This window comes from Malaclemys terrapin, chromosome 1 (genome assembly GCF_027887155.1).
Source record: "Malaclemys terrapin pileata isolate rMalTer1 chromosome 1, rMalTer1.hap1, whole genome shotgun sequence".
Taxonomy (NCBI): Eukaryota; Metazoa; Chordata; order Testudines; family Emydidae; genus Malaclemys; species Malaclemys terrapin.
In genome coordinates, this window is record NC_071505.1 from 188711851 (window position 1) to 188724185 (window position 12335).

Genomic DNA, 12335 nt, shown 5'->3' on the forward strand with positions numbered 1-12335 from the left:
TATCTTAATTATATTATACTGCTATAGTTATGTGGGAGTAATTATACCGTAATAAAGTCACTTTTACTCTGGAATAAAGTGTCCACACAGAGGGTTAGTTCTGCCCATCAATTTCTCTATGTAGATGAGCCCAATGTTTCAGCCTGGGCTGCCCTATACTAAGCAGACATGAGGAATGACTAAGTACATGTGATATTTTACCAGGTATATAGTGTTCTTTAAAACTATATTCTTTCATTCATTTGTATGCACACCAACTGACCTTCATTGTATTAGGGGCAGCTATATCTTGCAGTAGATTCCCACAGTTCACACTAAAGTATGAGGAGAGGTGTGGCTATGCCCAAAGGCCTGAGGGACTCTTGTTTCTATTCTGAGTTATTTGGATTGTGAAAATAGTAGTCTGGTGGCACACAACACCGCACTACAAGACAGACCCAAGTGCAGGGGATGTTCCAGAGGTAATCCTTAGAATATGGATAAAGGGATGGTAACATCTGGGACCTATAGAGTGATTTGTGCAGAGTAAATATTATATTATTATTACCTAGCTCTTATATAGTCCTTTTCATTAGTAGATCTCAGTGGTCAAGTAGAGGCCAGGCAGAGTCAGCTAGTCTTCACTAAGACTGCCTTAAATGCAACTTTTGCCTTAGTGAAGCCACACACTGATGATTTCTCCTCCGTACCCATATGCTGTATTCCCAGAGCGTTCCATAGCATCTGGAAGGACAGAGTGCTACAAAAATTTGCCAGGAGCAGGTTGGAGACTCACTCAAAGTGGGCATTGCTAACGTTGTGGGTGGGACTTGTGTGTAACTTCATCCTGTATTTACTCGTTTTCAGAGGTTTAAGTATAGGTGCACTCAGTATTCTGAAAGGGGACAAGGCACTGCTACCAACCATAACTCTGTGTTAAGGAAGTGAATTTCCCTTATTTTTTTGAGGAAGGTGTGGTAGAGAGGAGAGCATGATTGGGGAGCAAAAGGAGGCTTCCTGGGAACATCTCACTGCCACTCAGCTACCAGTTCTGTTCTTCCTGTACCCCCTCCATGCCTTCAGCAAGGGAGTGAGGAAGGCAGTAACTGATGGGCTCTGAACACATCTACCAGTTGGAGGCAGAAAGGAGAAGCGGAAGGAAGCCCCAGACTCCATATTCTACCTCAGGGGCTAGTGTAGGAGGAAGAGATTCTGCACAATCTTCCTCACTGCAGAGGTGTGAACTGATTCGTTCATCTACTTGAGTATTCTCCTCCCCCCTCTCCCAATGTTTACCTCAGCTCCCAGTGTGGAATACAAGTTTTCAAAACAATCTCACTGTGCATGCGAGTTTTAGGGCAATTTGAATTAAAATCAGCTCCCTATGGGAGGTTGTATTTGAGAAACCTTTGGACTAAATAACACCAAATTTACAGCAAGTATACCCGACTCTGTTCTGGCATACCAATAGACATATGGATTTTAAAACACTGAAAATTAAAAGATCATAATGTGGGGTTCCCAATATATGGTTCCCCTGGATCAAATGACCCCAGCTTCCACCACTAATGCTACCCTTGATGTTAATAGTTAACGTTACATCAGGATTTCTATTTTAACAATAGTGAAAAAGCTCTACAAAAATTCTGTCTTTTGGGTTACAGTATCACTTTTCACTTTTATTGTAGTTTATGCACTTCTTGATTTTTTTTTTTTTAAATAGTGTGTGGAGGAAAATACCATTTGACATTTCCTTTGACAGTCTTAAAAAGAGCCTTGTGACTGAAATTCTTCTAGCGTCTCACATTTCCTTCACAGCCCTGTTTCCAAGGAACAAACCTTTAAGGAGTGAAACTGATAGGTGTAATCCATTGTTTGTGTATACTGGATGAATTATTTCTGATAGAATGTTGAAATTTGTTTTGTGTTTATTTTTCACAATAAACAAATTACTGTTTTGATTAATGACAGTATTCTGGTACCACATTAGTCAATGTCCACTTTCCACTAGTCCTTAGAAGAGGGTTTTTTTGGGTTTCTTTAAGCTTGTTTAAGTTTGTTTCCCAACATTTAAAAAATTTATTTTGTCCAGCGTGAAGATTATTCTCCCCATCTTTCTCTCTTCCAGTTACCAGACTGGCTGCCCCCACAATTCCTTCATTGTATAGTTGCCCCCAGTGTGAGCCTACTGGCACAGTAGCAGTCCCAACACTCTGGTCATAACATTGGGAGCACTACTATCCTAGCACAGCAACAGCAGATACAGCCAAATTATGGAAGCGCCAGTCCCTAGTCTATAGTTAAGGCTGAGTTGAGTTTTACACTTAAATTACAGCACTTACTCTTGAGTACTGAATTATTTTTCTGAGACTTAACAAGCAAATCTGTTAATTAGAGTGAAATTTTTTTTAAAAAGTGTTCCTTTCAGAAATTTAGCACCCTATGGCAAAACTTTTTTTAAATTAATCATCTTTTTTGCCATTTTTCTTCATTACTGAAAATTTCTTCAGTAAAGGATGCAGAATTTTGTTTTTTGTTTTAAACAGAATTCCACAAAGAATTACTTATTTTCAAAATGATTGCCATGTCCTAATGCATCCAGACAACCTTAACTCTGCCCCACAGACATACCAGAAGGGGGAAATTAAAAAAAAAAAAAAAAAATTGAATAGGTCTTTGAAATCGGTTTAGCCTAATCTGGGAGTACAAACATTATGCACTGATCCTTAACTGTCTGGTTATTTCATGACATCACCACAAGGTGGAGTAAAGGTTGTGTGGGTATATAAATTGCGTATCTTCATACCTTAATGTGTTTGTATTTCTTTTAAGGTAAGCCTTAACTATACATTTCCTGGTTTTATAATATGTGTTTTTGGGATAATAACAATGTCCCTGTAACGTATTCACTCTACATTACTGGTACATACTCTCAAACTTAACTCCATTTTAACAATAGTTTTTAAACTGACAAAGGCAACTTTTAGCCGTTTGTACAGTTAAACAGAAATATTCTCTGTACAGAACTTGGTATTGCTAAAGGAAAAATATTATACAATGGTGACAAGTCACAATCATTAACTTTCTTCATATTCTGTAAGAAATTACTTAATGTGTTTCTAAACCATAAATATGTAAGGCACTACAAAATATGCTAACTGAATCCTGAATTCCAAACAACTGAAAGCTAATTTTATTTATTAAATTATTATTATAAAGGTACCCAATGACAATCATAGCTTGAATGATCAGGCAAACGCATTATTCATTTGCAAATATCTAAAAGCTGAAGACAAAAAAAACCCTTGAGTTCTAGCTTACTCCTAATACAGATGCAAGACATAATTACACTGTGGGAAAGCTTAGAGTCCCACGAGGAGTCTTCAAAGCTTACAGCGGCACAAGAAGGAGTGCCACAGACCCTGAAGATGTAAAGTGCCTGAGATAAAAGGTTAAAAAAAAAAACCAAAAACATTATTATGGGCAAAACTATCACATAAGGTGTCTATGTTTAAAATGATGTTAAGGATTCAACTTACATGCATACTAGTACATCAATTTATAATTAAAGAGGACATGAAAGCTATCCTTAACTCGCACCAGTGTATGTGTTGCATGGGTCTATGAACAGAATTTGATATTTATTGTATACCAAGTGCTGCAACATTTTTTACAGTATGTAGTACCACCTACACCATGCATTATAAATATAGATCAGATCCAAACAGCTTACGTTCTAAACAAACGAAATGAGACACAGGATAACAGTTTAAGGAGAGGTGTCACAGGATTGGACAATGATGGAAGAAAGGAGGAATGGCTCGAAGAGATGACTTTATGAAGGATTGGAAAGAAGATACAGAGGATGCCTATTCCAAGTGTATGGAGCAGCAAGGCATAAGGCATGAAGCTGTGCATGGGAAGTAGAGAAGGGATGAGTAAGGTAGAAAGAATGAGATGAATGTATGGCCAGGATGGGAAATGAAAGATAGCATGACAATTTTAATTTACTAGTTACAGAAGAATGAAATAATAATTTGCAATGCTCATTGAGTGACACACTAGTTTTTTCACAGCTTAGGCTGAAGGTAGGATAGAGAGGATTCTGTCATTGTACAGAAAAATACTTGGCAAGGGCATATGATGCAAGCAAACCATATAATAATATGCAGAAAGTGCAACATTAGCTGCTTTCTAAAATTGTAATTATTTTAACTAACACCAAAATGGTTCATCTTAAACTACAGATTACCAAATGCTGGCAAATCTGGATTTTGACAGCTTGACTGATGCACCATAAACACGCTTTCTTATACCTATCTAAACTTGAGAAATTGAGAAAGGGTTTGTGTTCTACAATGTTCTAACTTAAAATATACATGTAGAGATAATTGTGAATAATAGATCTGTAAACACACACACAGAAGTTAATTGTGTGCATATACAAGTTATAGCCATGTGATGAATTGCACAGCCACATGCAATTTTAATATGCCTTTAGCCACCTCCACCTGTTCAATAATCCATTTCCCCATTATTTATTCTAACATTCCAAATCCAGGAAAAGTTTCAAACAGCTGCCATTTAAAAAAAATAAAATAAATCAAACTGCCACAGAAATGCTTCCTTGTCCTCCCCACTCAAATGTATTTAAGTGCTACGTACATCTATGGCTCAATACAATAAAAATACGAGTTGTTAACTTATGTACTGTGTACAACATTTATCCTGTTTTGTAAGACTCACCAAAAGTCTGCAGTTTTATTTTTCTGGAACATGTGCCTTCTTGCAAGCAGGTACATGTTAACTAACTCTCACTCAAGAATCTCTTGTGGAAGTAACGGGAAATTTAAAAATAAGTGACACACATAGTATGTTCACGCATATATGAATACCCAGAATTACCTTCCAATTCAGTTATTTTATACCTGAAGTTCTGAAATCAAGTTTAAGTAGCTATCTTCATAAGAACATAAGAATGGTCATAATGTGTCAGACCAATAGTCCATCTAGCCCAGTATCCTGTCTTCCAACAGTGGCCAGTGTCAGATGCTTCAGAGGGAATGAACAGAACAGAGCAATTATCAAGTGATCCCATCCCTGTCGCTCGCTCAATCCCAACTTCTGGTAGTCAGAGGCTAGTGACATGCAGAGCACGGGGTTGCATCCCTGACTGTCCTGCCTATTAGGCATGATGGATCTAGCCCCCATGAACGGATCTAATTCTTTTCTGAAACCAGTTACATTTTTGGCCTTCACAACAGCCCCTGGCAATGAGTTCCACAGGCTGAATGTGCATTGTATGAAGAAATATTTCTTTTTGTTTGTTTTAAACCTGCTGCCTATTCATTTCATTGGGTGACCCCTGGTTCTTGTGTTATGTGAAGGGGTAAATAACACTTCCATATTTGCTTTCTCCACGCCATGATTTTATAGATCTCTATCATATCCCCTCTTCGTCGTCTCTTTTCTAAGTTGAACTGTTCCAGTCTTCTTAATTTCTCCTCATATGGAAGCTCATATGGATGCCTTTCTCTGTACCTTTTCCAACTCTAATATATATATTTTTTTCAAATGGGGTGACCAAAACTACACATAGTATTCAAGGTTGTGGGTGTACCATGGATTTATGTAGTGGCATTATGATATTTGCTGTTTTATTATCTCTTTCCTAATGATTCCCAACACTGTTAGCTTTTTTGACTGCCGCTGCACATTGAGCAGATGTTCTCAGAGAACTATCCAAAATGACTCCAAGATCTTTTTTTTTTTAGTGGTAACAGCTAATTTAGACCTCATCATTTTATATGTATAGTTGTGTTTTCCCCATGTGCATTACTTTGGATTTATCAATACTGAATTCCATCTACCATTTTGTTAGCCCAGTCATGTTGGTTAGTGAGATCCCTTTGTAATTTTTCACAGTCTGCTTTGGACCGAACTATCTTGAGTAATTTTGTATCATCTGCAAACTTTGCTACCTCATTGTTTACCCATTTTTCCAGATCATTTATAAATATATTGAACAGCACTTGTCCCAATACAGAGTATTGGGGGACCCCGCTATTTACCTTTCTACACTGTGAAAGTTGACCATTTATTCCTACCCTTTGCTTCCTATCTTTTAACCAGTTACAGATCCATGAGAGGACCTCCCTTTTAATCCCAGGATTGCTTACTTTGCTTAAGAGCCTTAGATGAGGGACCTTGTCAGAGACATACTTCAAGTTTCTGAATTCTAAGTCCACTGAATCATCCTTATCCACATGCTTTTTGACACCCTCAAAGAATTTTAATAGATTGGTGAGGCATGATTTCCATTTACAAAAGCCATGTTGACTCCCCCGCCCCGCAACATATCGTGTTCATTTAAGTGTCTGATATTTCTGTTCTTTACCACAGTTTCCACCAATTTACTTGGTACTGAAGTTAGGCTTACTGGCATGTAACTGCCAGGATTACCTCTGGAGCCTTTTTTAAAAATCGGCATTACATAAGCTATCCTCCAGTCACCTGGTACAGAGACTGATTTAAGCGACAGGTTACATACCACAGTTAGTAGCGCTGCAATTTCATATTTTAGTTCCTTCAGAACTCTTGGATGAATACCATCTGATCCTGGTGACTTATTACTGTTTAATTTATCAATTTGTACCAAAACCTCCTCTATTGACACCTCAATCTGTGACAGTTCCCTTTTTGTTACCAAAAAAGAATGGCTCAGGTGTGGGAATCTCCCCCAATTCCTCTGCAGTGAAGACCGATGCAAAGAATTCATATAGCTTCTCCGCAAAGGCTTCGCTACCTTAAGTGCTCTTTTAGCATCTTGATCATCCAGTGGCTCCACTGATTGTTTGGCAGGCTTCTTGCGTCTGATGTACTTAAAAATATTTTGTTGTTAATTTTTGTGTCTTTTGCTAGTTACTCTTCAAATTCTTTTTTGGCCTCCCTAATTATCCTTTTTCACACTTGGCTTGCAAGAGTTTATACTCCCTTCTATTTTCCTCAGTAAGACCTGACTTCCAATTTTTAAAAGATTTTTTTTGTCTCTCTCTCTCTCTCTGCCTCTTTCAGTCTGTTATTTAGCCCTGGTGCCTTTTTTTGGCCCTTGTACTTTTTCCCCCCCTCCTTTCCCTTTTTTAGTTTGTCTCTCTATAATGGTGTTTTTAAAAAAGTTTTCATGCATTTCACTCTTGTGACTGTTCCTTCTAATTTCCATTTAACTTTGTTTTTTACAGTAACTTTTTTTAAATAATATAAAACTAAACAATTTTCTCTACTGATTTTTCTACCTTAAAACCACAAGAGAAGGTATTGTGGATGAACTAGTCTTAATCTGTGAAATGTTACTACCTACCTGAATGACTATCAGTTAACCACAATCATCCTTTTTACCATGTTCCTCATGGAGAAAAACATCTGGTCTGAAGTTAAGACAGCTTTATATTTTTAAAAAGTGTGTTGCGCATACTGACTACGTTTAAATTATGAAGGTCAGGACCAATTTTAACTGACATGACTATAGCATGTAAATAACTGTTGAAAAAATATTGTCATGCTCCTTATTTACACATCGAGTAGTAGTAGCTGCTGTCCAGAACTTACTGACTCCTAAGATTAAACTGTAATTCTAGAGAGAGGATAGAGTTTAAGGGCTCAGAAAAGAAAAAGATATATTGCTTTTTAAAAGGAATTATTTTTTTAAAGTAACTGAATATATGCCACAACACATATATCAACTTCTGCCTTTAGGAAGCATCAGATTAAATATTCTCAGGATAAATATACTGTTATATTAATAGCCATAGATGTTTTGCTATTTATTAGTCATGTTTGAAAACACAATTATATTATTACCTCCAAATTCTTTTCTAGCAGGTGCAGGACTCCTACCCCCTTATAGTATATAAGAAATGTACGCAGCATTAAAGAATAAATAAATCAGTATAAAAAAGGGGAGAAAAAAAGAATGAGAAAGTTACAAACATCAAGAGTCACTTTGATTAGTTGTTACATGGCTCATATATGCTCTCTCAACATCCAGTTTATCTTAATGCTCCACTACTTATACTTCCAATTTATCTAAATATACTTTTCCCTAAAGTGATTAACTTTACTATATTAAACATATATATGCAATCTGTACTTACTCAAAAGTTAACAGGAATATCATTAACATTTGAATTAAATTAGTGAAATCAAAATATTAAGAATTAGTTTTTAAAGAAACATTAAAATGCCATAGATAATGAAAATGTTAAATACAAACATCCATTGGAAGCCGATATTCCTTACTCGAAATAATTAGCATAATTGTGTATTAAAAAGTAATCATAAAAAGTAGCTGTGATATGTAAAATCTAGCTGAAAAATTCCATTTTTTAAAATTAGTTAAACGGATCTAATATATTTTGTAAAGAAAAGGTCAGTAAGGCAACTGGTCAAATAAATAAATAAATAAAATCACACAGACTTAAATAAAACTGTACATCAAAAGATTGCCCATTGTGTGGTATACATCACTGCATTACCTGATGGTGGGGGTGGTCTCTGTGGTGGAGCAGGCCGTGTAGGTGGTGCCACTGGGCGAGGGGGAGGAAGACGTTTAGGCTCTAAGCTCTGAGTAGACTCTTTCTGTTGTGTAATTGGTTGAAAATCAACTGGAGAACCTGATCAAGAAAATCAGCACCTATTTAATGACCTTGTTAAAAAAAAAAAAGCGCTAAAGATTTTCTATTGAAAAGTTTTTTGTAAAGGTTTCTGTCAATACCACCAACTATGGATACACACACTGTGATCGTGTTGCATTGTCATGTGGCATCGAAGTTTCTGGGAAGCAAGAATAAGAGAAATGGACTTTGGTGAGAGTCTGAATTAATTCACAAGTTGATTAGGAATGATATCTGACAAAAAGTTTGACCATTACGTGTTTTCTGGGTACCTTAAGGGTTCTTATAAATCACATTTCATCAAATACATTTCCATTCTATTTCAACCCAGGCTTTCTTTATTTGCTTATTTCCTTGGAGAAAGGGAAATTTTAAAGGCAATTTGGAGGGTATTCTGTCAGATAAGCATGATCACTGTAAAAAAGTACTTCCCATTACAGTGACACAAACAAACTGTTTAAAAATGAATTTGTGTGGCAATGTTTTTTAAAGTGCCAAAATATCATTACAGGTCCCTATTCCCATTCTTATCACTAAGATAAAGCTGTTTAAACTGAAAATCATATACACAAAGCTCCTTCTCCTACCAGTTGAAGTTAAGTCATGCAACAATCTTGCCTTGTATCATAATGGTACAAATTCACTTTTCACTGAAATGAGATGCATCTAATCCAGGGGTTCAACATATCTTTTGGTGGCCTCAGAGTGCTACCCCCAACTCTTGCTGGTGGCCGCTCTGAGAATTTTTCCTAACACACTTAATTAACTTTAGGAAAAACAAATAAATATGCACATATACATGTCCAGATCATTGTAATTTATTTATGTATGTTTTTTTGCAGACTCAATAATAAAAATAATGTACAGTTGTCTCTATTCTTTACTGGATGTAAACAGAATAGAAAAAAAAATAAGGTACTTTGCATGTTTTTTTTTCTTTTTTTCTTTTTTAAAGATTGCTAGTTAGTAAGTCTGCTACTGTGAAAAGTGATATTTGTTAATATCACTTTTCACAGCAGACTTACTCAGCCTTGGCATGCTGGGGGACAAATTAAGCCCTGGATGAGGAGGTGGGTAAGGAGGAATGAGGGCCAGGGGTGATGGGGTCTGGAGGAGACAGCGGGGGTTGAGGTGATGGCGGGGGGGAGGGGGGTGAGTCCAGGGATGGAGTCTAAAACCCTGTGGCTGGGGGACCCCTGCAGGCAGCCCCAGGGGAGGAGCCGCTGCTTTGCTGTCCACCTCAATAACAGCCAGGAGGCTGTGGCCACATTTGAGAAATGTTTATCTAATCAGTGTGGTTAAAATAAATGAGGATTATACTGATACACCATGTCACAGGGTTCTTCACTGGAGGTATAAAACAGATTACTTCACTTATTCTAGTTACCTACAACTTGACCTTGAATATATGTAACCCTGATAAAATACCTACTAACTAGTTTAATATTTACTATATTCTTCAAGGTCAAGTTGTAGGTAACTAGAATGAGATACTGTTGTCTGACTTATGTAATATGATGCATACTTTGTGAGGATATAGGTGGTCCAGGAGTTCTTGTAGGTGCTCGACTTGGTCTAACTGGAAGGGTGGGTAGCGGTCCATCTGACAACGTGGGTGATTGGCAGGGACTGGAACGAGGTGAAGAGCCCGGTGAGGTTCCAAGACCAGAACTTGTACCAGGCTGTAGATGTTGAGGAAAAATTTCTTCCACTTCAGTACTATAGTCATCAATATCACCTAGAAAAACAGAAAAAAGCATATAAAGTAAAGGGATCTACAAATTTTTGTCCCATCCACACTGACTCCAGGCATGGAAGTCATTTATTGTGATGTCTACTTTTCATAATGAAATCATCAAAATCCTACGTTTCAAAGAATTAACTAACTACTGAAAGATCCTTTCTACATGATTCTTATACGATACAACCGTTCATATGAAGAATGTAGGCATACCCAGAGCAGCTGGAAATACTCAAACTCTGTGCATATTGAAAATGCTAAGTACAAAAGGAAAATCACAGTATCTAAAAATCTTGATTTTGTACAAAGCCTATCCTTTCAGATGGCCATCAGAGAAGAGCAGGTTCTGCTCATAAAATACAAATAAAGATTTCTTCAGTAAACATTTTAATTAGGTATGTACTTAAAGGACCGAGAAGCTAATTGTGAAACATATATCTAACTGGGGAATAAGTAATTCTATAGTCCAAAGGTTCCTAAAAATAGGAGCCCATGTTCCAAAACAAATGAATAATTCCTACTCAGAAAAATATATCAAGTGAGCTGGAAATGAGAAAAGCTTGCTGAGTTCTGGGAAATATTTTCACCAGATATATTAGTCATACCTCAAAGATAAGTAAAATAATTATATAGCTATGATTTTTCTTTCTGAAGATACTGCTAGATAACAGAGGTCCCTGCACTCCTTCCATCATATAGGAGAGACTTTGAAGTGCCTTCATGTCCCTGTGGGACATTGCAACAGGTGTCTGAGGTCTTAAACTTTTTTTTTTTTAATAAAGTGTATGAATCTTTTCAATAGTATGTTCTACATAGAACTTTACAGTAATTAGGAAGCTTAAATAGTGTAGAACACAGCTGTCTATTTACAAAGCAGTGCTTCATGCAAAGAACTCATACCAGTACTAGGAGATCTGCACTTGCTCTTCATTAATTTCCGGGTGGAATTTAAGATGGCATTTTTAATCAATAAAAGCTGTAAATGGTTTGGGCACAATACCATGTGATATACTACAGCAAATGCCTCCCTGCCAGAATCCCACCCATACCCTGTGTGACAGGGCTATCTCGCAAACACCAGGCTAAATCATAGTGTTCCATATGGAAGGCAGCTTTTACAGGTTCTTTGGAGGGCGAATTATGCCCCACCTGTTCTAAGCCAGCCAGAGGCAGAGTATGTGGCAGCAAGCCGGAGAAGGGAGCATGGCCAGCACAAGCTCTGCTGCAGCTCTGAAATATCTCTAGAAACTGCCAATGAAGGCAATATCCCTTACTTATCAGAATTGTTGGAGACACTGGGCTGCAGAAATGTATTCTTCTTTGTATTAATACTTAAACAGTACCCACCCACCCCACGTAGCTCCAGTGTCTAAACTCTGTGGGCCAAGCAACAGAATAGATCTTTGTTTAGGAAACCAGTAATGATATAAATCCACAAAGACAGTAGAATCTATTAAATTACTTCAAAGGTCTGGAAAGAAAAAATACGGTATTGAAATTGAGAGAGTCTAAAAAACGAACAGACCAATTAACGAAAGAAAAATGGAGATCAACTCAGTTCTACTGTTCAAGACTCATCCAATTCTCTGGTAAAATCTCTTCATTGACCATGATAAACAAAAAGCTGTATTAACAACTTTGAGTTGTCAAACAAACAAACTGCAGCCAGAGAATACAACTCACAGTCAGTTAGGGAATATGAATACAGATGATGAAATCATGTGCGTTCAGCTCTTTTTGACATACTCAACTTCTTCAGTCAGTATAGGAAGGTCTGGAAGTCTTCTACTTCCCCTCTAGCACATTCAAAAATTGCCAATCCTGCTTGACCAATTCTCTTTCTTGTAGCTTGAGTGAAACCTCAGGATATCAGTACAGTTACCTGAAGTCTTCCTCTTCAGTACAGTACCTTCTTAGCCGTAACAAATCTTTTCCTGAGCTACCAC

The 12335-nt window shown here is 37.1% G+C and overlaps 1 protein-coding gene across 16 annotated transcripts in view; it reads right to left on the reverse strand.

Moving 5' to 3' along the window:
- Nucleotides 1-12335, reverse strand: part of SYNJ1 (synaptojanin 1) — a 106807-nt gene that overhangs the window by 24535 nt on the left and 69937 nt on the right. For 11 of the 16 annotated variants that reach the window (XM_054048168.1, XM_054048176.1, XM_054048182.1 and 8 more), the window contains 3 exons: nt 10174-10386; nt 8511-8648; nt 7837-7875 (listed from right to left, as the gene is read on the reverse strand). In XM_054048168.1, coding sequence (XP_053904143.1) covers nt 7837-7875; nt 8511-8648; nt 10174-10386 — 390 coding nt within the window. The remainder of the gene's footprint in view (nt 1-7836; nt 7876-8510; nt 8649-10173; nt 10387-12335) is intronic. The other 5 variants (XM_054048214.1, XM_054048207.1, XM_054048200.1 and 2 more) reach the window with 1 other exon arrangement.